General features: G+C 42.3%; 2 protein-coding genes across 3 annotated transcripts in view; both read right to left on the bottom strand.

Annotated features, from left to right (window-relative positions):
- celf3a (cugbp, Elav-like family member 3a) overlaps positions 1–16239 on the bottom strand; it is a 26438-nt gene extending 10199 nt beyond the window's left edge. The window contains exons 1-7 of the mRNA XM_053446771.1: positions 16101–16239; positions 13475–13651; positions 13310–13357; positions 8728–8880; positions 6538–6624; positions 747–761; positions 121–162 (exon numbers count right to left, since the gene is read on the bottom strand). Coding sequence (XP_053302746.1) covers positions 121–162; positions 747–761; positions 6538–6624; positions 8728–8872 — 289 coding nt within the window. The 5' untranslated portion in view covers positions 8873–8880; positions 13310–13357; positions 13475–13651; positions 16101–16239. The remainder of the gene's footprint in view (positions 1–120; positions 163–746; positions 762–6537; positions 6625–8727; positions 8881–13309; positions 13358–13474; positions 13652–16100) is intronic.
- Positions 16240–16404: 165 nt separating this feature from the next.
- Positions 16405–26274, bottom strand: rprd2a (regulation of nuclear pre-mRNA domain containing 2a). Of its 2 annotated transcripts, none has more exons than XM_053446768.1 (10): positions 25816–26274; positions 21961–22090; positions 21521–21672; positions 20967–21019; positions 20681–20807; positions 20373–20548; positions 19679–20024; positions 18856–19056; positions 18252–18419; positions 16405–18124 (listed from the first exon to the last, which is right to left on the bottom strand). In XM_053446768.1, exons 1-10 carry the CDS (start codon positions 25988–25990, stop codon positions 16413–16415), a joined length of 3240 nt encoding a protein of 1079 aa, XP_053302743.1. In that variant the 5' UTR covers positions 25991–26274; the 3' UTR covers positions 16405–16412. The 2 variants fall into 2 exon arrangements, with proteins under 2 accessions (XP_053302743.1, XP_053302745.1); XM_053446770.1 differs by having other exon boundaries at positions 18856–19053.
- Positions 26275–27044: the final 770 nt, after the last annotated feature.

Raw genomic sequence — 27044 nt, 5'->3', positions numbered from 1 at the left:
TCTCCAAGCAACGAGACCTGCGACCGTAATCAACCTGCCACCCCCCCCCCCTCCCCTCCCCTCCCCTCCTCCTCATCTCTCCGCCCTGTTCTGTTCCTCTCCAGTCTCTGATGCTTTCGCTCCCTCGCTTCTCCATCACAAATGCACTTACGCTGGGACGCACTTGTGAATTCACCCAGGGGAAAAAGAAGTGGGAGAAGAAGCCCAGGTGGAAATTGGTATATTCACAGGGCGGCGGGGGGAAAAAAAGAAAGGAGGAGGATAAAAAACAGACTTTGATAAAAAAAAAAAAAAAAAAAAAGGAGATTAACTGACACAGATGATTGTGAGCTCGGAACAAAGAGTCGGAACAGAGCAGCAGAGGCAGGGACGAAAAGCAGAGATACACAAGTAGGGTCTGTTAATGTTGCCACACGTGGATGCACACACAGATGCGCACACACATGGGTGGGTAGGCACACAAGGCGGAGAGAGAAACCTTTCTCCTGAATCCGGCCTGTAGCTGAATCAATCAAACACAAAGACACTGACAGCACCATGCTAAGCACAGCTCAATAATATTTATTCAATGATTTGCCCTTCAATGTCGAATCTGCTTCCCGGTGTTGTCTCCGCCTCCCACAGGGTTCAAGAGTCCGTCCGGTGTCGAGCCGAAGACGTTTTGTCAAACAAGAGCCGACGAAAATCCTCCAAAAGAGGAGACACTGAATATCAAAGAGTCAATTTCTAACAACGCCGGAGTCGACTCTCAATTGTTTTGTCTTCTCCGACTGTTAAATATTCATGTCAAGTGTTGTTTGACTCGAGTCAGTGGAGCAGAGGGAGGAAAGAACTGAATTACGGACAGATATTTGTGTGTATGTGTGTGTGTGTGTGTGTGTGTGTGTGTGAGTGTGTGTGTGTGTGTAAGCGTGTGTGTGTGTATGCGGATTGGGCTCATGTCCTACTTTTCTTCCTTCTTTTTTTAATTTGCTCATGCTTTACACACTTGGGTTTACATGCTACGCTATGACCAGTGCTACGAGTTCAAAAAGCCTAATGAGTTTTGTAACAGCCACACACACACACACACACACACACACACACACACACACACACACACACACCCCCCGAACCACACTATTTCTCAGTAACAGATGTCTGCATTTAAGCTGATAAACACACTGCCTCAATGCACCTCCAAACACCCCCCCCCCCACCACCACCACCACCCCCCCCCCCCTTGCTGCCACCCACTGTTCATTATGTCAAACTTTCATTCATTTCTCCCCGCCCTCCCCCCACCCTCGCTTATTGTCCCACCCCTCCCTCATTTATCCAATTCCTCTCTCATTCACACCCATTTACTACGTCTGTAAATCCAATCTGCGTTTATCATTACTGTCGACACAGAGTGACGCGCAAAAAAATAAATGGGCCCCCTCTTTTTATTTGTCACCTGCCGACGCCGCCTGTCCTGCATCGTCCCTGATGCACATCCGTATGCATGCATATGTAAATGAGCCAATGCCAGATACATTGATCAAGAGAGCACATTTGCTCTGAGACACGCTAATTGCTATCATCTTCTTCATCATCATCATCCTCCTCCCAGCCCCCGACTGACGTCACGACACACAGGCTACACATGGAGGCCCTGCTTCATCGGCCTTTTGTCAGGGAACATAAAACAACGTGTTCCCTGTGACCCAGTGGATAAAATCTAGATCTGGCAGCAACCTTACGAAATAAAACAGCACGACTGGGAGGGAGAGGAGAATTCACTGGTAAATGAGTCTTGTACAACATGTCCACTCGTCCATTATGTACACGTGATGAACTATGTCAATCCAGTCGTCGATCCGGAGCTCGGGACCTTGGGGCTTCAGCCACTTAAGCTCCAGCTTTTTTTTTCACATAAAGCCAGCAGGATTTTCATAAAGGCTCTGTCTCTGAAGTATGTCTTTTGTGGGATCTTGAATGGGTATAGAACATTGAATCCGAAATGGTGAGCAGTTCTGACCATCTGCTGTGAAGGCTGATGGATGCTCTTCCACTGGGCATTTAGAAAATATATATAAATGATCAGCATTGTTGACCTGGCAATAATAATAACCAGGAGATCTGGATTTTTAAGCCTGATATATACGTATTTATCCATTTATCTCTCTCCGCTATGCAAAGATGGCGTAAGTCTACAATGCTAACAGGTAGCACCACCTTCATAAGTCCATATGTATCTGAAGCAGAGTGTTTGCTCAGGGATGAGGGGCACAAATTATAACATTCTGGCACCACAACTTCCCATCTCATATCCTGCGTAAAAAGCCTGGGCTATATTTAGCATATGCATTTATTTCCGACTATTGATAAAACCCCTCTGTCTGCTCCGTCTGAGTCCTTATGGCTGAGTAAATGTCAGGCTTAGTCAGATGTTCCACTCACAGAGGGATCTTTCCTCTCGTATATAGGCAGCTTAAACACAGAAGGCCTCACGGCACAGATTTCACTCTCTCTCTCTCTCTCTCTCTCTCTCTCTCTCTCTCTCTCTCTGTCTGTCTCTGTCTCTGTCTCTGTCTCTCTCTCCCTCATACACACACACACACACACGGCAGATAGTGAATAAAGAAACCTGAGAGGAGCTCATAATAAAGCCCACAACTTCCATCCATCCATCCATGCATCCGTCCCAGTCTTTGTATGTGTACCCTCCACGGAAACGCACAAACACAAAAGCAAACACACACACATGCACATGCACGCACACGCACACACACTCTCTCACACACACCCGTCATTAAACCCAGTTAGTGTTAACACCTGCCCTCCCTTGCCCTGCTGCAAATGCAAACACCCACCAAACACACACACAGCTACTTTCTCACTTGGGCACAGTCGCACTGTTAAACAGTCATATTTAGTAGTGAAATTAACAGTGAAGCCTTGTGGCAAATATTAATTCAAGTAAGTGATGAGGAGAAATTTATTGTGTCTCTACTCAAGCAGATGAAGGGTTGTAGAGCTGCAACTTACGATCTCTTACTCACTGACTACAGGAGTGAAAGACATTTTAGGAAATATATATATATATATATATAAGTGGCTGGTGCCATTAGACAGAGCTAGGCTAGCTGTTTCCCCTTGTTTCCAGTCTTTATGCTAAGCTATTTGGGCTAGTTGCTAGCTTCACATTTACCAAACAGACATCAGCGTGTAATCTCATTTAACTCCCAGCAAAAATCCAATTATACATACTTACAAAACTTTGAGTCTTTTTCTTGAATCTAGCGACGGTATTCCCCCGATAATGATTTTGTCAATTGAACTAAAATATCAGGAAATAACAAAACATTCTCATAACAGGTTCACGCTGCCTCTGGAAATGTCTTAAATCACCTAAGAGACCAAAAACTAAACATAATCAGGCTGTTATCACCGAGAACCACGACAACTACACCAGTGAGATTTTGCCATTTGCTCTTGAAAAAGTATTCGACGTATTTCTGTCTAGTAATTTCAGCTCTAATGATCTGCAACGGCAACCAGAGACATCATTTCAGCTCATTCAACAGATATTTATATAGAGTTGTTGAAATCGACGTTGAGTTTTGCAGGTCGCTGTGTAAAATGGCTTCTTTTAATGCGGCATAACCGGATGTGATGGTCTCAAACTGTGGGGACAAGAGAACAAGATGTCCAAACAGGACAGGACCAGAGAACAGCTCACCAAATCTTGTCTCCTCCCAAACTCCATTTTCACACTTCCTCTCAGAAAAACCATTTGACTGTTCCTGCCTCTTTTTTCCCCGTCTCTTCTCTCCATCTACCAACTCCACCATTCTCCCACTTTCTTTCCCTGCTTTCGGCCGACTGGGCCTTAGACACTCCTCCTCCTCCTCCTCCTCCTCCTCCTCCTCCTCCTCCTCCCCCTCCTCCTAGACGGGCCCTCTCTCACCTGAAACGAAACCCAAGGCCAGGTGCCACTCCGATATAAAACCATCTGTTCGACCCTGCCTGACTTCTTTCTTATTCCACCCTCCCCATCTCCTTTCTTTCTCCGTTTCCATTGTCGGCTAAGAGAAAGGAAAAAATCGGTGAAATAGCAACGTGGAGAAAAGAAAAGAAGCAGCAAGTCTGACTCTCACTTCCCGGAGAGAAGAAACGCAACACACTAAAAAAAGGAAAAAGCTGTGATGAGTGTTAATGACATCCTTCAGCTTTCTCTACATTCAGGTGAGCTTTCATTTCAGCTCCCTCCTCTCAGTCCTATAATTGCCTTCATGTTATTTCTTTTGTGTCACCCCCCCCCACCCCCCCACACTCGCCCCCCCCACGACCATGAGATGCCAAAGTTAATTATTCTTTGGCAGTGCAGGTGCAATTAGATGACAATTACACCACAGCTGGTAGCAGGGGTGGCAAGCCGTTCTTGTCCGCGTGGGCGTGCATGGAGCTAATAAGATGGTTTTCGTCTTTTTTTTTTCTCTCTCTCTCTCTCTCTCTCTCTCTTTCTTTCTCTGGCGAAGGAAAGGGGGCAGGGAGGGAGAACACAGGAGGGTTTAGCTTGTTCCACTCGGCTTAGAGGTAAGAGGTTGTGAGGAGGAGAGCCGCTGGGGGAGAAACACAGGGGGGAAGAGGGCTTTAGCCGTGGGGCACCGGGTCCCGCTGATCCCCCCTCCGAGAGGTCAGGGAGGTCACGCTACTGTCACGCTAACAAAAGGATTTCATTTGTTGCCACCCTAATACCGGCCGGCTCTTTCAAATTGTCCCCGCGACCCGCAGTGTCCCGCCCCCCGGCTGCCATTACAACACTGATCTACTGCTGAAATTATTACAATCAATGAGTGATTAACAAGGGAGAACTCAAATGACTGCTGTTTAAAGCAACACAGGAGGGTTCGTGGCTTTTTTCGGTTTCAGGGCTTCAACCGAATGTTATTTTCACCATCGTTTCATTTCTCAATTAACTCCTTTGACTGTAAAATGTCCAAAAGATGTGAAAAATGTCCGTCACAAGCCCAACAACCTAAAATTCACTTAACTGTCACATCAGACACAGAAAACCAGCTAACCTTCACATTGAAGAAGCTGTAATCAGACTATGTTTCGCATTTGTGCTTCAAAAATCAATCGTTTATTATAATACTGGGTCTTTAGATGTTTTGTGCAAAGATAACAAAAAAATAAAACGTTTCCGTCTTTTCAAATGTTCATATTTGTTGGTTTTATTAGGTCGGGCAAAAAAAATATCAATTTGACCAAATCACATTCAGTTAGTTTATGATTATCTTTTTGAAAAATAGTTTTTTCCTGTAAAACTAATAATTGTTTTGCCAACAACAATTTCAAATTCCCTGTATTATCACATCAGGCAAAGAAAACCAGCAAATCCTCACATTGAAGAATCTCTAATCAGACAATGTTTTGCATTTTTGCTACAAAAATGAGTCAAGCTAATAATTGATTATTAAAATACATGCTCTTCAGATGATTTGAGCAAAAATGACCAAAAAATAATTGTCTGGTTCTTTTCAAATGTTAATATTTGCTGCTTTTCTTCGTCTTCTATGAAACTAAATTTAAAATCTTTGGGGTTTGGACAAAAAAGAAGCAATTTGACCACACTAGAATCTCTTCTGGGCAAATTCTATCTGTCTACCAATAGATTATTTAAAAAAACACCCTGTTCTCCTGCTTCCTCACTCTTCCCTCAGAATCTGCACCCAATAGCTGTCATTCAGGAGAGAGAGAGAGAGAAAAAAAGAAGTGAATGATGATGAATGTAGATTTCAACAGAAATAACCAAACGGAAATGGGGTTAAAGCCTTGTTAGTATAAAAGAGGAAGCAGCAGCGAGCCTGGGAGCACACTCTGTCTCAGTAATTCCTTGCCTTGTCGCCTTGTCTCTCATGGAGTCGGTTATTATGGAGACGCGGCTGTCACGTCATATTTAGCTCTGGAAATGTCATTTGGCAGCACACCTGCTGCCCGGCTATGCTAATAAAGCTAGGTTTGACTTTGATTAGGACTCACAGGGAGAGATGGATGGAAAGACGGGAGAGGAAGGGGAAGATGTATATATATATATATATATATATATATGTATGTAAGTGTGTGTGTGTGTGTGTGTGTGTGTGTGTGTATAGAGGGAGAAAGACATAGATTCATAAAAGAAAAGAAACATCAGAGAGAATGAGGCCCTCCAGAAGCGAACCTCCTAGCTGTCTCTTTCGTCTCTCTCGACCCATGACATGTAGCGAGATGACTCATGCCTTAACTGGATGGATATGTCTGGATGCATCACATATGAAACATAAGAGGGAGAGCAGCCCCTGACCTTTATTGGAGCATATCAGCTGAAGGGAGAAGACGGGGCTGACATGTCAAACTCTGTTAATTTCTCTCGTGTCACTGTGCGTCCACGTCTGTGCATGTGCGGTGTGTGTTCAGATGCCCTCGCCTGCCAGTAATTCCCTCCCTCCCTCCATTTTTTTTTTTTTTTACACACATGTGAGCCGCTGAGGACTCGAGAAGGAGAAGATGACGACGACGACGCACTCACCCCTGGTAGCGTCTTCTGCTCGTGCAGTGCATTCTGGGCTTTGAGGGCGGACTCGCGTGCACAGTATGTCAGGAAGGCACATCCTGGGAAACAAAGCCAAGCGGGAGAAGATCAGCCAAATATAAGTGCATGTATTTTTAATGTCAGATTTGTCAACATTGTCAACACATGGTGCCGCTCGCCCCGAGGGCCTGAGGGCTGTGCCATCAAATAAATAATATAAATATGCACATTTGATAATGAGTACGTGGTTTGGTTTTATTAAACAGTTTGGGGATTGCATTTGTTTACGATTTATTAAAAAAAATTGCTTCCAGCCTTTAATCGGGACACAATTATAAATATGTATTTAAAGCTGCGTTCAAAAAGTGGCATGAAAACAATGACCAACTGTCATTTTGTTAAATAGTTTTCCCAGCAGCGCAGGAGATCGGCTGGGATTATTAAATCATAATACCTGGAGACAATTCAGACGCAGGTTGTCTGAATGAGTGGTTAATATCATGCTGTTCAAGCAAAATGTATGCAGTCGCACATAATAGAGAAAGGCCTTCATTAACCTTTAGGGCTCCCACAAATCATGAATATGTAGATGTATGCAGAATAGGTGTTGTAGGTGTTAGAGGACCGGTACCACCTGGCCCTATACGTCTCCCAAATGACTGATGCTTTATGTGGATTTATAAAAGCCTTTGTTTCCCCTGCTCATATTTGCATTAGGAATGACAGGAGGGATCAGTGTTTTCCCTCAGATCACTTTTACCAACTTAACTCCATCTGTCCACCGGGATTCTGACAGCGGGGAGTTTCTAAATCCAAATTATGAGAAGCCTTTTTTCATCCTTTGACAAACATCACTTTCAAGTTGCCTATGTCATCATATGGACAAAATTGTGGACTAGCTAAATAGTTTTATATGGTTGGATTTAGACAACTATCTCTGTGGTTATAGTAAATTAAATCCAGAGATAGTGGGGCTATATTCTACACTGTGAAATGTACAACAATGCTATTTATTATCTCCACCGGGGATGTCATGTTTTCACCACTCTGTGTCCATTTGTTTGTTGGATTGTGGGTTTGTTTGTTGTCAGCAGATTTACACACAAAAAAAAAACCCTGAAAGGATTTGCACGAGACTGAAGGATGGAACACGAGCCAAAAAATAACTCAATAAATTCTGGGATCCAGACACAAGGGGCTGAACCCGTAAATGTTCTATCAGTGTCTTTAACATTGAGAGAGAGGGCGTTCATTTTTTTTTTTTTTGGGACATTTCCACCAATTTCCCAGGAAGTAAATCATGGATCTTGATTCAAAAATAATTAGACACAGTGAGGGAAGTGATATCTTTGAGTGTGTGAAATTTAGTTCAGCTTGATTGAATTTAAGGGGACTGATGGGCCTTGGTGGTTATTGCTGAAGTGAATGTCACTCTACTTCTGTATAATCTCTTAACTCTAACTCTATGACAGTTATGTATTCATTCTTGAGCATTATGATTTTTGATTTTAAAGTGGGGAAGTCTTATTTTAATCCAATGATGTTGGTGGTGAAGAACAACCATTGACAGATTTTAAAATCTCCGGAGTAGCACCATAAGACGTGACATAAGATCTCCCAGTATGCACTGGGGCGTTCAACTTTGTACTGTTTTCCCATTTGCTCAACATGAAGTCAACATGTTCCTGATGAGCAGACTGTAGATTTAAAAACAAAATCATTTGATAATCCAATGCTGCACTTACATGTAATCCAATCTAAAGCATTTGGACTGTTAGAAGGAAATTTATTTGCCCAAATAACTTCGACTCCTTTTTCCAGGGGAAAAAAATTGAAATGTTGTCAACTCAGCTTGAAAATACTTTGCATGAATCACTACCTCAGTCTGAGTCAAAGCTCACAATCTTTTTCCACTCTAATCCAAAACAGAAAGCCTGACTAAAAGATTTGTGAAGTGTGAGGATGCAAACTTTCCACCAGCTGTGCATCAAAAGGATTTTAGCCTCACAGCGACGCTCAAGGAGGCCTCAGAGGGACACGTGCCAAATGAGGAAGAGCCTCACTGATATTTACAGGGAATAAGAATAAACTATCGTGACTCCATATCTTAGTCTCGTGCTAAATTAATAGTATTCCCTAATAGGCAGCTCTGTGAGCCACGATGGGAGTTTCTCCTTCCTTACCTTTGTGCATCCCCGTGTATTTGTCCTTTATCACCGTCAACTCGTAGATCTTGCCAAACTGCTCGAAGATGGGCTTCAGGTCCTTCTCCTCCAGGTTTCGGGGTATCTGCCCGATGAAGAGCTTGATTGCGTCAGGCTCCTTCATTGAGAAGTCTGGGGAGGAATAAGACCACACACACACACACACACACACACACACACACACACACAGAGATAGAGAGTGAGAGAGAGAGAGAGAGAGAGAGAGAGAGAGAGAGAGAGAGAGAGAGAGTGGAGGCGGTCAGGAGGAGCAGACAGGAGCCTGCAGGCTTAAATTCACACTGCACAGGAGGTGCAAACAGGAGGCCGGGGATGGAGCTGCAGATGGGAACGATCAGTGGGACTGAGATGCTGAAATTATGGTTTCTAAACCCTCGGAGAGATGCTGGAGCAAATCTTCAAGTCGATTTTAAAGAGAATATCCCAAATACATCACACTTAAACACATGTGATCTCAATAAAACAAGCGATTAACATTAAGATTAACATATAGAGTATGATATTGATGTAGATAAAAATGCTTAGTGCTTAAATATCATGAATGCACTGTTGTGTCAATGACAGACACATTGTGAGAGCTGTACGAACTAAATTCAATGGGAATAGTGATGTAACGTTAATTTTTAAAAAAGGCTCAAAATCAACCAAACACATTTTTTGACCCAATTTCAAACAGTCGGAGCCACGATTTCTGGTGTAATTGTTAAAAAATGCTAATTTGCAAAAACAAATATACAATAAAATGTATTTATAATGTCCTAACTTCCATATTCATAGGTTTATATCAACATTTGGGATCTACAGATGGGTAAGTTACAACCTGTCCCTTTCGTCAGGGTAAAGATACAAAATAATAAAAATTTGAAGTCACATCGCAGCAAATGATAGTAAACAGCTCGATCCGTCGATGTTCGCGACAGAAACATCATGTGTCTGTCAACACAGCTGGAGACCTGCTCGCTCTTTGTCAAGACGTGGGTGACAACAACAATGACCCCGACACGATTCTACACATTTCACCCAAAAAAATAAAGCACAAAACACAAACACACACACACACACGCACGCACACACACGGGGAGAATAAACCCCAAAATAACAACCCTCCTACCTGTGGTGCTGTCGGTGGCAGAGAATCGATGGAAGCAGCGGACGTCTTTCTTCTTTACTTATTAAAAACCTCTGTGATTCAGTTCATTTGTCGGAGGGAGCGTGTGTGAAATCCCGCTACAAGTTCGGCCTGTTCGCCCCTGAAACAACACAACTCACATCCAGCGACGCTCCTTTATTCGGCATGAGCGTCTTTTTCTAGATCTGCTCGGGGTTTTTCTCTCCTCCTCGCTGCTCGTGAATTCCTGGATGTTTTTTCTTTTTTCTTTTCTTCTCTCCCTAGAATGAATCAGACCTGGAGAATAAACAGTTCTCCCTGCCTGGCCCCGCTGGATGAGTGTGGAGATCAATTGATATTTAGGCTTCCGTCAGTGGACCGTGGGGAATAGTCGGTCTGGTTGGTCGGTCCTCTCCCCTCTGAGTGTGTGAGCGTGTGTGTGTGAGTGTGTGTGTGTGTGTGTGTGTACTCCTTTGACGTCGTAAGCCGGTGTCTCCCTCCCTGTCCATCTCAGCTCCATCCCTCCCCTGGGCTGTACGAGCCGTGATGTCTGCCGCCAGGGACCGTCCGCAAGCTACAGGCCCCGCGACAGCCGCACAGAGTACATTGCATATACATTAAAGGGTTGGTTCACCGAAAAATGAAAATCCACTCATTATCTATGCTGATGAAGGGGTGTGTGAAGTGTTTAAGCACAAATTACACGTTTCAGTGGTGAAGTTGCATGTTGCAGCTGAACCCCCACCACCTCACCCCCCCATTCCAAACATGATAGAGAACCTGTGGTAGCCTTCAGTTGTCATAAAAGCTCAAAAGGTGTTTAGTTTGTCCAGTTTGGACGACTATAAAAAACATGTCTGCCTCAATAGAGAGGACCCGCTCCTAATGTAAATGTAAATTATTTGAATCTAAAGGGCTCAGTCAAGGGTAAAGAAAAGAACAATTTGTACAATTTTAACGAAAAACACTAGTGAAACATTAGTAGGATTATTTGATAGAAAATTCCTGCAAATAGATCCATTTCGCTAGTTCCGGCAGCATCGCTTCTTCCGGTGGTGGACATTTTTGCTAAAAACACGATGTAAATGACGCCCTTTCGAGTCGACATTGAATGTCGGGCTTATGCACACCACCAGTTCCTTAAACTGGATTTGGCTGAAACGCTGTCTACCCCTGAAATTCCAAAAGTGCTTTGTGGACTCAAACATTTCACCCACCCCCGTCATAAGCATAATGGTGAGTAGATTATGACTGCATTTTCATTTTCAGTGTAGTATGACTTTAAGTTTGGAGATCAGAGAAAGGATCTCCAAACGTGACCTCACCTGTGACTGAGAACAGAACGTTCTGTGGCTAATAAAGGTCCCGCTGTACAAAGACTATAAGGTTCACGTCCAACATATCTTTTTCCTAGTGTTTGTCATATTTCTATCCTCTTTCTTTATTCATGCTCATTCACAAACACATCAAATTCCATGTAACCTACTTGGCAATAAATACAGATTTCGCCTCGACTGAACAAACACGCACTAAATCAGACCGAGGGGTGTTTCGGACGATGTGAACCAAACGTCAGATGAACAGTTTTTCCCTCAGAAATCAAAAGATAAGGGACATAAAAGCAGGGGGCGTTCGCTCGGAGGGATTCGTCGTTTTTCTGGTGGGAGGGGAAATAGCAGACGGTCCCTGACATCAAAGATGTAAATCCGCCTTTTGTTCTCGTGGCGCTGACCGTGGTCCTGAATGTGGTTCGACTCCCCGCTCGTGACTCTGAGCAGAACCATCGCGTCTCAGAGGAAAAACTCCTTATTTCATATAGAGTAAATAAGAACCTTCATTTCACATCACACGTACACGCACGCAGACACACACACACACCCCCAGTGAAATCTCGACAGCATGTAAACAATGAGCCCACATGACAGCGGACTGCACACACCCACGACTCTTCAACAGGAGTCACGATCTGGTTCTGATCCGTGTCAGCAGCGTTATAAACACATTGAACAGCCTCAGCGCATGAATCTCAACGTGACACGTTGGATGCTGTTCCCACCAGAACAACATCTCCTCCGCTCGTCTCAGTGTTAACGCTGCCATCTGTCATTCGCCATTAAATCCCGCCTCCCGCCCTTCACCCCACAATGAGAGACACACACACACGCACACACACGTGAACACACTCACACGCACACGCGCACACTGCAGGCGTGGCAGACTGACTTCATCTGGTTCTGATCCATAAGGTCGAAATACAACCATAAACGTAAAATCACTTTGATTTGAGTGACAATAGATGAACGTTTTTTTTTTTTTTTTCAAAGTGTAACCAACAACGACATCTGGTGACGAGCTGCACACACATGACGCTGTGGTGACTTTAGAAACGTGACTGACTCCTACAGCATGTGGGGATTTAAATGTGTTTCTGTGACTTCAATGAGAAGAAGTGCAAGTTCAATTCTATTCAAGTAAGAATCAAACTTAAAGCCATGTTGTAAAATCTGTCTTGACTCTTTACCGCAAAGAATACTTCAAAGGATTTTGAAAAATACTCTCTGTTTCATAGTGTTAGATATTTTTCTAGATCATTTCTAATATATTATTGTACAAAAAGCATTTTACTGCAGCAACTGCAGTGTTGGAGTACTTTTTACTGTTGGGCAGCTCAAACTCAAACCTAACGGTTTTTCTAAAGATATTTCTGCTTTTAACTGGGTCCTAAAAGTCATTTTCCGAAGATTAAAAAAGCTGAATCATAATTATATATATTGAAATAAAGTATAAGGCCTCAACGTCGCAGGAGAAGTTGAATTTAGAAAAAAAACATATATAAAAAGGTTGGAATATTTGACTGCACTGGTTTTTAGTTTAAAAATGAAGGTGTCAAAACGGACTTATAGACAGTATATAATGTAAAGTTTAGTTACCTCAAGACATACTTCAGTACATTAGTTAAGTAAATATACTTAGTTAGATTTCACCCCTGGCTTTAAATGCAAGGAAATGTTTTCTGAAACTGTGAAAGTCTGGAACTCAACCAGAGGCCAAAGGTCATCAGTTAGTTCTCTGTAGTTAAAACCATACAATATTACATTTGGGGATTAACTTTCCCTTTATTAGAACAAAACTACTCAGAATCCAATTTGAGCAAAGTTTTTCTAAACTCCACTGAAATGGATCTTTTTGGAGGTACAGGAGCTTTCACAGGATAAATGGCAGCTGATGATACACTTGACTAAAATACTGTAAAGAAAACTGACAACACAACCTTTCTTTGATATGAACAATTCTTTATTTCACAGTAAAAAAGAAATTAGTGGAGTTTTTACATTAAAAGACATCTGAATACCTGGTTCTGCCGATAGCAGCTTGTGTGGGAGTGACACAGAGACGAGGAAAAGGGAAGTATTTAATAATCCTGGTTGTACTCACTTCACACGGGCCTCAGTCCAAACTTCCTGTTTTTCTGTGATTCACCGTCTGAAGAGTAAAGACACATTTTCAGCATTTTGATTTTCTCCCTGGCTGTTTTTTTTTTCTTTTTGTGATTTCCTGCTGGTGGCCCTCGGCCTCTGATGTGTTTAAACGGAGTCTTACTCAGCTGCGTTCATGTCAGACCATGAAGAGACATCACTGGCGGCGGTGCAGGGATTCAAAGAGGACAGTCGCAGCAGCAGCAGCAGCAGCGAACCTCCACCTCCCCCACCTCCATCAGTCAGGTTGTGGGAAGAAGTTAACATCACATCAGTCACATCAAAGTGTGGCTCTGCTTCCCTGAGGAGGAGGAGAGCAGGAGGAGGGAGAGAGGGATGAAACAGGAGGAAAATGGGTTAAAAGTCAAGGGATGGAGGAAAGTAAACAATATTTATCACGCAGGATGAATTAAACAAAAGATATTAATGATCACGCAGGAATGAAAGACACCGACAATCTCCCTGACTCACCAGAGGCTGAAGGTATAAACACATCTTGTGTAACTTTTTCAGTGGCTGCTCCTACATGAATCTAATAAAGAAAGTGTGAGCGCAGCTGGAAACACGCTGACATCTGTCCACAGCTGTCTCACCTGTTCTGACTATACACCGCTTTAAAACCTGCTTCACCTGCCCATTCAAATTATTAACTAACCATTAACCGACCTGAACTTTTAGCTTCACTTTCTGTTTTCATTGTTTCACCAAACGCTGCACGAACGAAATGAAGCCGTCAGACAGAAGCTGCATGTGTTCAAATGAATCATGTTAAGAATTAGTAACATTAGAGGAGTTAAGTTTATTTTCTTATTTATTGTTAAATAATTAAAGTTGAGAAGTGTTGGATTGTATAGTATTAGGATAATATAGGAAAAGTGTCACGTTTGTTTAATAGGTCCAGTGACTATTTTCATATAAGTGATAAAACTGTATTTATTCATGTTTAACAAGGTACTAACCAGTCCACAGGTCTAATTAACTACATTTGATTTTTTTATTATTTCCCAAATGAATGAGTCATGTAAGGGCCTTGTTTTGTAGTCATCTAATCAATGGGACTAATTACCGCTTTGTCTTTAAACTTGTTTTCACACTGACGTCCTGTGCCGACACAGTTTGACCTCAGAATTAAATTCCTCTCACATTCTCTTCGTCTATTCATGAAGCAAAGAGCCAAACGCCTGATTTTCCAGAGGGAGCGGATAAAAGCCTCGACCGGAAAAGAGTCCATCACAACACCAGCACTGGGAACAGTGGAGTGGATTTGTGGTGGGAGAACCTGAACCACGCGAACAAATCCAAAGGTTTCGAGGCCAATTTGAAACCGGATAGATTTAAATAGTAAAACCGAAACAAGTAAGAGGATCAGAAAAACAGATTTTGAGGTTAAGTTCCGTTACCTGTGTTCTGAGAAACCTCCTGAAAAACATGTTTTAAATCATTTTATTGGGATTAATGGAAAAACACATTTGCAGGAATGTCCACACAGGCTGAAATGTGCAGCCTCAGTGTTGACATTCCTTCATCATGAATAATACGTAATCTTATGTCTACAGTTTAATTGCTTTATTTTAGAAAACATTAAATATTTAGAGCATATTTTAAGGTTTTGGATTTCACAAAATGGCTGCATCTTCTTTGCAATAACAGCGAGTAGGTGAATAAGTAAAACATGATACATGTCGTCAACTAGTTATTTACAAATTATTATCACTAAGAACTTTGTCTGTTACATTCCTTTAACCTTCCTGGATTAATGTTACGTCAACAACCTAAAGGAAACGTGCTCTTTTTACAAAACAGTTTTTTGCAGTAATAAAATACTGATTAAATCCTGCCATCAAATTGCAACGCCTACCTCTATAAAATTCAGTATATTGTGTTATAATTTTAATTGACTTTGATGATTTTCTAAGAGTCTCTGGTTATCACTATAATGACAATGTTCCAGTTGAGGCACAACCTAATGTTATAAATAGATGGCTGCTGGTAGTTAGAGGCGGTGGAGCGACAGTCCATCGAGCAGAGGAAAGAAAAAGAACAACACAGTTTTTAAACTCAGATTTTTATTAGGCAATACAAGTAAAACGAAACTGAAGCCGAGAATCTTCATCCTCTCCAAAAATGCATTTCTTCTGCGTCGGTGTTGGCGGGTAAAAAAAAAAAAAAGGAACTCTCACACCTCTCTCTCTCTCTCTCTCTCCTTCAATCTCTGACGTGTGCCGCTCTCCTTCAAGGAACTCAACGAGACGTGAAACTGTCGCCGAAGGGATCTTAACGCTTTGGTGGAGAAAGCACTTCTTCACAAATATATAACATTCGCAGGTTTGGAAAAAGTGAAAGTAATCTTGCCCCAAATCTCTCTCCCGTTGGAGGACAAACAGGAACTCTATATAAATACACTGTGTTTTTGTTTATAAAGTGAAATTCAAATGGATGATTTTACCAAAAAGCTACTGGGAAACTGCTGATATGGAAGAGAAGCAGTCAAAACCGCTCGGTGACGAACTGAACAGCAGCGGAATCGTTCTACGTTATTTTTCTTATTCTCTTAGCAAAAATAACTTTCTGCGGATTGGATGGAGAACATGAGAACGGCCTTTCACAAGAGGACATAAGCTCGACCGCATGCACCCCCCTCATACCATGCACACACACTGACCTATATCAAACTGACGCTCCCTTACATATTTAAAGAATTGCTTGAATTCTGGAGCAAGTAAAACAAAAAGTGAATTATATATATCCACCTCTTTTTTTCTTGGATCTTCTGTCTCCACCCTTCAGCCCAGCCGCCCTCTCAGAGCCTCCGTTTGCCGGCACCTCTCTGGGAGTTGATTTTCCTAATCGTCCTCTACTCATCCCCGTTTGCACTTTTCTTCTGGCAGCTGCTTGTTCTTCAGCATCTCCTCCCTCCGTCCTCCGACTCCCACCTCAGTATCTGCGACATTCGCCGTTTCAGATTTTGACTTGTAAGCTACCGAACAATCTTTAAAGTCTTGCCCCCCCACACCTTCACATCATCCACAGTGATTTAAGAGAGCTTGGAACAAAGTCTCCGCTCAGTACCGGGGAGGTGGAAAGGGTCTTTTTGGTGGAAACATTGGACCAGGATGTCCCCCTCCACCTCTTGGACCTGGACGTTTGCCTCTTAACCTTGGATTGGGGCCGTGGAACCGAGGAAAGGGCGCACGTGGGGGTCCCCTGGGGTGGGGGTGGTGTGCAGGGTGGGGAGGCCGATGCGGATGTCGTAGACCAAGATGAGGCGGTGGTGGCCCTCTCGGAAGGTAGTGGGGAGGATGAGGGGGGCTGTGCCGCTGGTAGTCGTGGCTAAAGTAAGGGTCTTCTGAGGGTGGGGGATTGATGCCTTGGCCTCTAGGGTAGTGGTGCGAGGGACTGCCTGGCCTGTGGTACTGATCCTCTGGGTGGTGGAACGGGTCTTCCTGGAACGGGTCTTCCTCAAACTGATTGAAATCTTGACGGTGGGGGTCGTCCTGATACCACTCCTGCTCCTCCTGGTAATGCAGGTTGTCTCGGTGGTGGTGTAAATCTTCCGGGTGATGAGGGCGGTCGAGCTCTGACTCGTCTGAATGGAACATGGACTTGTGCTGATGGTCATGCACCACCATCCCACTGAAGCTACTGTCCGGTCGGGCCCCAGGTCCGTCCCCATGGCGGTTCATCCCTTGATGATGATCAGGGGGAATCATCGGACTGCTGGTCACAAGAGGGGGGGCGTCGTAGGCGCGAGGAGGCGGAGGCAACTGTGGGACAGGAGGGAGGTTGCCTCTGAAGAAACCAGGGGTCATGGAGGCTCCCTGCTGGGAAGCGAACCCTTGAGGTTCCCCAGTGTGTTCTGTTTGGTACTGATAAAGTCCTGATGTCTTATTTTCTCCAGGGCCCCCAGGCACTGCTACGTTGTACCCTCTGGGTTGCTGAGAGCTCCCCTCTGGGAAAATGTCACTGTACCAGCTCCTGTCGTTCATCCCCTGAAAGCCTCCGACTGCCTGGGAGCCACCGGTGCTGCCTGGGGCTCTCTCTCCAGGCACGAGCCCTCCTGTTTGTGCAGAAAACTGCTGGAAATGTGCTACAGATGCAGTAATCCCATGAGCTGACATCTCCTGTTGGCCACTAGGGGGCTGCTGGTACGCCTGCCCGTTCTGAGCCACGCCTTGCTGAAAGTGAGCCTGCTGCTGGGAGCTGCTGAGGTTCTTCTGAGTTCTGCTCTGACTCACAGCGGGAGCCGTTTCAACAGTTTCCCCGACTTTCAACTGATTTGAGTTAGAAGTAAACGGGACCACAGGCGTGTCCATGATCTCATCTTGAGTCGGGGTTCCTCCCCCCTCGTCCCGCACTGGAGTCCCACCCCGGGTGTCTGTGCCAGTTACAGGGCTGACGTTGTCACCTCCCGCTGGTTTGGCAGCAAACCCCAAGTCAAATGCACTAAAAGCAGAGTTCCCCCGCAGGAAGCGATGGATTTTAGACTCTAAACTCTTAGAGGACTTGGACGGCTCAGGCTCTGTAGTCAAATCCATGTCTCTATGGAGAGCCTGCACCAGGGCTGAGGCTCGGTTAGAAGTCTGGGGGGGGACTTGGGAGATTGTGCTTTGTTTTACAGAAGAGCTTGGTGTTGAAGGCACGGGTGCAGCAGAGGAGAGAGACGGGCTCTGAGGGGGGGCTGCTAATGCAGCTGTGGACGAAGGAGGAATCTTGCCTGTAATGGAGGACACTGAGGAGACATTTGCAGCTGGGATGCTCAGAGTCGAGGAGATGCCTAAGAGACGAAAAGAAGAATTAAGAAATGTACTTTAAGCAAGCTGCTTTTATCGTGTATCATAAAATAGAAACATGATATAAAGTTTTTGCTTCAAAACTAAAAACAGAGAACTCTTTAGTCTCACCCGCAAAGCCGCTTTTGCCCTGGACTTTGGACAGAGCTCCAAGGAGATCTGAAGGAATCACATCCACCTTGGAGAGGAGTTTTACCAGTGAACTGGCATCCTGAGAGGCCACAGAGATCACAGGTGTGACAGCAGGAGACGCTGCAGGAGGACTCTCCACCAAAGGTCCTGCAAGACAGAGAGGAACACTCACAGTAAATCACTAGATCTAGAACACATGAAGACTGCAGAGAAAATAGAACAATTGCAGGAGGAGGTCTGTCTGGCAAATAAATGAGGGGTTGTGCCACATCATTTATTTGCAAAGGTAGTTAGTTGTTTCATAGAAGCCTTCAAGATACACCAATCATCAGTTCACAGAGTTTATTGATACTCTCCATGTATTCTTATACCTTATTAAATTTTATTTTGTTATGGATAGACGGAATATTATGACTACAAAAGTGCATAAAGGAATTGTAGATGTTCATATTGTGTCACATGCGGTGAGGTTCAGACACAGAAACAGTTGTTACATTGGTGCAGTTCAGAGTTTCATTCAATTTTATTATAATGTTATGAATCCGTCTGTTTTTATAACCTCAGAACAGCCAGCAGCACTCACCTGCGTTCTTTATGACTGAGCTTAAACTGTTGAGGATGGAGCCAATTTTCCCCAGGTCAACGCTCTCAACACTGGCTGCGGGAGCGACCACAGGGGGCGTGACCTGTGCCACAGGCTGCTCTGTGGCTGCCGGTGGTTCCTTGTTTGCAGGCGCTGGAGTGGCCACCTCCTGGTGGGTGGGACGTTCTGTCTGCTGCTCTACTGAGGACAAACATATGGCAGGGAGAGAGAGTGTTGTGAAGCCAGATACATTTTATCTCATATTAATTTTAAGGCAGAACAGTTATGGTCAATCATTTTCTACTAGTGAGGATTTCCAGGCAAGAAGTCACTCCGTTAACACGCAATAAAAAATATTGTTAACGGTTTTACATAAGATGGTTCCTTAAATAATAATAATAATAATAATAATAACGAATGAAGAAGAGGTTAAACTGTTAGTTGACGTCTTTTATGGCCTCCTGCAGCTGTAAAACGTGTTATTGACAATAAAATGAAAAACTGGATATAAAAGTGTAAAAATTACACATTTACAATGAAGTATAGTTCTTAAAATTCATATAATTTTCATTAAATGGATCTGGGGCTGGTAAAATGTGATCGAGAGAACCTGCCACGAACCAGGGTCGGAGGGAAAATACTTGGAACTTCTCCAATAACGTGTTATACGAGTCTCTTGAGATCTTTCTGCATAATTTAGCAACTTCACTCCTCAGCTGCTGCTCATTTTCATTATTTCAACACATTTTGAACTGAATTCCAGAAGGATAATCATAATTATCTTTAAATTATTTAAAAAAGCTTTCACTGCCCACTCCCTCACCTATAATGCCCCCGCTCTCAATTTCCTCCTCAGAGAGCTCCATGTCTTCCACTTCACGATTGTCCTTCTGTCCAACAGTCTCCGGGTCTCTGGGGGAACCTCCTCCCAGTGAGGACAGAGGACTCGGGGCCGGTGGCTCTGCTTCGTCATCCATGGCAGAGCCGTCAAGATCTGGATCGGGGTCGGCCAGGTCCATCCCGTGGAAGGGGGACTCGGACCCGGTTGGAGACGGTGCGTCGGCAGAGGGCGAGGGGATGGGCGACTCGTCCAGGTCGGGTAAGGTGGCCTTCAGGGAGTCCAGCTTACGCTTGAGGTGCAACACCCGGTTAGCAAACGTTTGGTAGGCCTGGAGAGAAATGTAAACATGGAGAAGGTTAATGATGTGTTAATAAATGAAAAACAAAATGTTTATAGCCAGATTAATTAACATTGCTAAATAATCTTATTTAACTTCAGGTTAATGTTTCTGGTGATTTTAAGAGTAGTTTTATCACATTAAATTTATTGCGGTGTGTACTTTTCTGTCATTTCAGTTAATGTACCATCAATAACACTTACACTGCATCTACTAAATAAATGCTAATACTGCCATAAAACAAGGGTTGCATTATACGCTGCTATAAAACACTATATTTATTTCTTATTGATTGCAAACTAAGGCTGGAACAATAAACAACAGACGTTTGTCTCTTACATTAGCGACAATCTTGACCTCCTTGTACTGCATCTCATAGAAGATGTCTGCGTTGGTGAGGGCCTCCATGAGAGGAGGGCCTGTTTTGCTTTGTTTGTCAAAATACTTGACAAACTCCTGTAGCTGTGTGTTTCCTTCCTCAAAGTCCTTGGAGAACTTCTTTCCTCCGGCCTTATCTGTCAGAATGAATGCATATAGGTATTATAAAAGGTAAGCTATGAGGTTTTAAGGTTATGTTAAAAAGAGACAGAGACCCAGACGCCATTACTCAGGCAGTACAGACATTATGAGAAGTCTTAATCAGGCACCTTTGAGCTTCTTGAGAGCCTCAGAGCTGCAGATGTCAACTCTCATAGCTGCCTGCTGTTTTTCTCTCATGTCCAGATCTGCCAGAGATTTCTTGTACTTGGCCAGTTGGTCTATTAGTGCCTGGGGCTAAAGCAGATGGAGCAGTCAGTAACACAGTCAGACGTACACAACATTTGAATAAAAATAAACCATGTGCACAGCCGTCTTTTGTTACCTTCATTCATAATATGTGAATGTTATCGTTTGATTAAGAATTTTTGGTTTGAATTTTAATTTCTTCCTTACCACAAACTCTGCAACAATCTTGGATTGTAGATCTGCTTTGGACTCGACTGGAGCTTTAAAAAAAAAATCAAAAAATAAGTGTTCACATCAAACAGGCAAATAAATATGTGTTTGCAACATAAAGTATTGAAATAAAAAATAAGATATGAATAGAAACGTCGGCCAGTTAAATATAAATAAATTAAAAAACGCTCACAACATATTCGTAAGTCAAAAGACCAAAATTTATGCAAAATCTGCATATGAAGGGCTACAATTGTTAAAACTTTGTACAGTTGGTGTTGAGCTGAAATATTCAAGTTCTATATATTTGGCTGTATTTTTGATTTATTTTTATTTAGAATAAAATGTATTCTTAAACTGTTAAACATCTGGGCTCAATTACATTTCTTGCTCTTAAGGTTTTAAAACGTTACTTAGGAATCTTTGACAATTTTGTTTAAAATACAGCTAATATATTGTGTATGAATTTTTTTTATTCCCCAACATCTCTATTGGCCCCAAAATTCCATATCTGTCGGGCTCTATAAACATTAATAAGCCAACACACTTACTTTTCTGCTCCACGGGCGTCTCAGGCGGGGACTCCTCCTTGATTAAGCCACTCCTGAGCTCGGAGATGAGCGTCCCTGCGTACACTCCTCTCTCCTCCCAGATGGACAGTATCCTTTCCAATTTATTAATCACCTTGGCGTCACCTTCTTGGCTGAAGAGAGGAGACGGAATGACAGAATAAGAACAAGGGAGGCCAGAGATTTATGTTGCTGTAATGACGTTTGCTTTATTTATGTATGAGGAGTTTCCATGAATGGATAAAACCCAGACAAGGACGAAGTGAGACAGAGAAAAGACAAAGGATAAGGTTGACAGGAAGGAGAGGATAAACAGGACATCCTACACGAAGATCATCAGTGCATCTAATAAGCTCTAAATCACAGCTGAGTAACGACACGTTCCACCGCCACAGAAAACTACATTTCCACAAACGACTTACTTGACCAGACCGAAGGCCTCAGGTAGCACTTCGGCGAATTCCGCTCGATAGACGGTGGCATTTTTCCTTTTACAGTTCTGGATGACATCGTTGGCGAGGTAAAACAGGTTGAGTCTGTGCGGGGCGTCAGCTGACAGAGGACAGAGGAGACAGGCTCGTTAGTTTGACTGGCAGATCGGCAACGGACAATTATCGGATATTTGCAGACATCATTGATTATTGTCTAGATGAACTAATTAATCATCTACTCTCTGTCTGCAAGGTGCCGATCACCTTCAACCACATCCTAACAAAGGACAAATTGGTCTGATGAGCAAACCACAAAAACATTGAATGAGAAAAGCGAACAAACATTTCTTACATAGTTTACAAGTAAAGTAAATTATTTATTCTGATTAATTTAATGGCAGAATAAGAAGTCGAAAATCATCTCTTAATAAATAAAATTGTTTCTTTAAAGATTTCCTCTGATCCACAGAGCAAAAGGAAGAGAAAGCATAACCCATCTGTTACAAATCAATACTGTCTCTTTCTTCTTCACATACAGAGTTCACCTTTCCCATCAACCCCTTCCTTTAGTTAGCCATAAGACGCACCCACTCAACTACATAATGCAAATATCTCATTAGAGAATAAGTGCCAGATGCTCTGTGCCACTTTAAGATACTTGAGAATGTTAGAAGCTTTGTTAAAGACATTAATTCATCAGAACTTAAAAAGTGTAGAAACCAGTCGTACAAATACAAAACTACTACATTAATGAACCTTATTTTGAAAAATAAGACGACTAAGAGGAAAGTGATTATTGTGTTTAAATGTAAACACTGTTATAAGGGTGCAAATCCTTTTAAACATAAAATCTTTAAATACAACAAAGCCAATTAACTTGCACTCAAAGGTAAAAACACTGCCAAATACAAACAAACGGATTTGCTCTAATTCTCTTGCTCAAACTTTAGTTTTCAGAGTTAAAACTTTCTGACAACAGAGCAAATACAAAACAGTTAAACCCTTGTTGAGAGAGAAAGTAATATATTCATATAGGACACTGTACTGTAGCCACACTGTCAGTCGGTTGTATTCAAGTGTTCACCACAAAACAATAATGATAAGAGCAAGTCCTCAAGTTGCTTGCAGGCAAACTGACGTGTGTGATCTCATTAGCAGAACAACAGATCAAAATGTTTCCCTCACAGAAAGCTATTTGTTCTCATTTCAAATGTGACGCACAATAAACAAACAAACATGAGACAAAGAGCAATTGACAGGGAGCCACGGCCTGATTGTAACATTATACAAACTTCTCTAAAACAAAGATCTAAGAGGTGACCTTGATAAAAAGTCAGTGATTAAACACACAAAAGCAAAATCAGTCACCAGTCCATTAATCTCATTTCATTAAAATCAAAGAAGGTTTCTATGACAGAAGCGAAACACAAAAACTAGGACCTTTCCGGTTAGCATAGTAAACACAATAAACCTTGTAACATCAAACTGGTGCAACAGGTGGACAAAGCACTTTATTTTTGAGGTTATTCCAATTTAAAATCCACAGGTTTGTTATCGATTTAATGATGTAACTGGCTTTTTCTATTGTTTAGTCAAAAAATTCCAACTATAGGGCATTTCATTTATAATGATATAAAATGATGCATTGTATTTAAAGCAGCAGCAGAAAAGATCAACATAGTTTCTTAATAAATAACTATCAAAGTCGAAAATTAAAGTTTTGATTTATATATTCAGGTGTTTGTATTCTTTGACTAATGCATAATCCATGCGATTCATATATTCAACATCTCAGTTGTGACCTTTGTCTTGGACAATGATTACTGCAGCACCAGGCCTTGTGAAAATGAGTGCTGTTTTTAAAGGGCTTTAAAAACTCAGGTTTATAAGTCACATGTTCTCAGATCTCGTAGCCAAAGTTCATGCAATACATTTGAGTTATGAAATACAGCAATTAGAAGACATTAGCAGATGAAAAACCACAGCCCATTACTGTTAATCCACAGATACCAATTATACAAACTTTACAACTAGTGATAGGACAGAAAAAACTAACTTAAAACCAGACGTACAAAGACAATAAATGTTTCAAAACCCGAGCTCAGAAGAGACAAAGTGCAGAGGAAGTTTAAGATGTATTTTGATCATCTTTTATGAAACAACATTTGTATTTTGGCTTTATTATTTTTGATATGCTCTATCAGTGCTAATTGCAATTTCATTATTACACTCTGAAAGTTGACAAAACTCTAGTTTGTGTCCAGATATACCATCGCGCTAAGGAATCTACAAATGTATTTCCAATGTAGTATGCAGAGTACTCGGAGGGTTCATTTTCATGCCTCAGTCTATTTGAACAGATAAAGTTTATTTAATGGCTTCTCTTTGCATTTGCCTTGTCACACCCTCGGCTACACCATCAACAAAAGCATCAGCAGTCAGGTTGTAAGATATTTTCCTTGTGAGCTGATCTAGCTGTTTATGGCCTCTCGACCCATTTGTCAATTATGAAATACCAGAAAATAATGACAAATGGGTTTCACTGGTGACAGGCATAGGTGATTGGCATTTATCAATATTTTTATTGGTGAGATTTCCTTCAAGATCAGCAAATGCTTTGATTTATAGTTAAATCACTTGATTATCAAAATTGGATCTGACAGTAACTGCAGCCCTTTGGCAAGAGGTTTGTATAATCATAGTTCTATTGAAAACCAGACTATCGTGTTATGGCAGTTTGTTTCAAATCCAGCAGCCAAGCCAACCATCCTCAAATGTCAACTGTAAAAAAAGTACAGCAATACTGAACAGAGCGGCTTCATGGCCCAAATAACCTGTTTAGTTGTCTGCTCTCCCCTCAATGACTCAACCTTTCAAACAAGAACAGTGCACATCACAAACAAAACGTTTGGTTTATTCCTAACTCGTTTTGACACATGATAATGTGATATTATTGGACCCTGTTGATACTTCCCAACAAATTTGTATATTAATCAATCAAAAATTATATATATAAGCTGGGTAATCAAAGATCTGGCTGTTGCTCTGTGGGTCGGATTTCCTAAAACTTTAGGTGGGAGCTCTTCAATGCAAACATATTATACACAATTGTGCCCAGCTCCAGATCTGAACAGCATAACAACACAGAAACAGATATTCACATTAACAAGATCATTAGCAGGCGGAAGCAACTTTTTCTTGTCAAAGCACGAGGCAGCGTGAGTTTAGGAACTCATTCATCAGGGGGGAAATAATCCAATTTAAATTCCACCGAGCAGAGTCGGTTGCCAACTTACTAAACTGAGAGGAGAGCTTGTTTTAAACAACAGTTCCTAGGTGGTCAGGGCTAGGAGTTAACACAGTAAATATCTCATAGGATTGGACATTAAAACATTATCAATATTTACTGCAATCTATCTATATAAAGCACCTTGTAACTGTATTTTGAAAGGTGCTGCACAAATAAAAACCTTTAATATTATGCATTGAGCACATGGAGGAGATGTAATATCTGATCAAACTCAGATTTAGTTAGTGAGTAAGTGTTTAAACCACAAGCTTCACTCAGGAGCAAAGATCTTCTACAGATTATTATAGAAATAATAAAGTGGCATTTATCCTGATGTTTTCCAACAGTGACAGGTGGGAGGTCTCCAATGCACACATCTTTAAAATGAATGAAAACTTTTACAACTCAGTCACAAAACTGTTTGTCATTCTCTGCACAAACAGAAGAGTTTGAACCTCAACATGTGGAGTAAACATCTGTCTTTAAATGTGACGTGAAGCAGTTGATCCTTAGTTAGTCGGTCTGTCACCACTTTTCTGGTTCTAACATCTACTCACACTTCTTCAGAAACCTCATCCAGTGGCGCACGATCACGCTGTGGTACTTCTTGTTGTCGATGCACCACGTCGACAGCCCCTGGATCGAGTCCATCGTGCTGGTGACACCTTGGAACTTCCGGGCCAACGTCGCCTCCAGAGATCCGCCGAACGCGGCTCCTGCCCCCGCTGCCATGACCGCGGGAGCCCACTCGCATTTCCCGACACCGACCGAAAGTTAGCACTTAGCCTAGCATGCTAGCTCAACGCAGCGCTCGGCAGCCGCCCTGCCGCCATTGTTATGTAACGAAGCCTTAAATGTGTAGTCTGATGATTTTTTAATCGATTTCTCGTCTCTATCGCCGCTGGGAGTTTATATCATTTCATATTTTAAAGCTGGAGTTTAGCGCCTTGCGACATCCTGCACGTCTGTTTACTCGCTGCTGGCGTAGCGGTGAAGGACACTTCCGCAAACACGCCGTGATTATAGCGCCACCCCGCGTCGCGGCGGGTAAGTGCCTTGCGAGCGCCACCTGCTGCGTGCTACCGACGATGACTTTGTGCGCGTGTTGCATACGATTGCATAACGTGTGGCGCAACAGTACGAGCTGCAACGTGATTTAATGGTCCACAACGAGAAACACTGCATTTCTACACGTTGCCCGGGAGTGTGTGGTGTCATCAGATACTTCAGTTCCTCTTTACAGGTTCAAATCAGGCCGTTAGACATTTTAGGTTGTATTGCAATGTGCAGTTTAAGTTCTATCAATACAGCTTTGAAAAACACTGCCGCAAGTGAATACATATAAAAAATGACATTAATATTTGCTGTGACCACTCTTTACCAGCGCATCTTAATTACACTCATGCGTTGTTTTTGTTCTGTTTTATTTGAATATGGACTTTTAGTGGTTTAATAATACTGATATATGCATGTGGAATCAATTATAATAATTCTAACCGTAACCCACATTTTTGGGGTTTATAGCTTATAATCCATATTTTTGTAAAGTGTCTATCAAACACAGCTGTCAAACACATGTACGGAAATAAACGAATATTTCCTTATGAAATATGGAGGCATATAAGAAGTAAAGGAGTTTGAGGCACTGTGAATATTTGTGAGTTACTCATTAAGAGTGTTAGATGAGAAATAACAAGACATTAAAAATGTTATAATAAAATGATAGTGATCAGAGCTGAATATTACCATTATTAAGCAATTGGTTAATTTTGTATTTAACTCTAGG

Source organism: Pleuronectes platessa, chromosome 18 (assembly GCF_947347685.1).
Source record: "Pleuronectes platessa chromosome 18, fPlePla1.1, whole genome shotgun sequence".
NCBI lineage: Eukaryota > Metazoa > Chordata > Actinopteri > Pleuronectiformes > Pleuronectidae > Pleuronectes > Pleuronectes platessa.
This window is presented reverse-complemented; position numbering and strand designations above follow the sequence as displayed.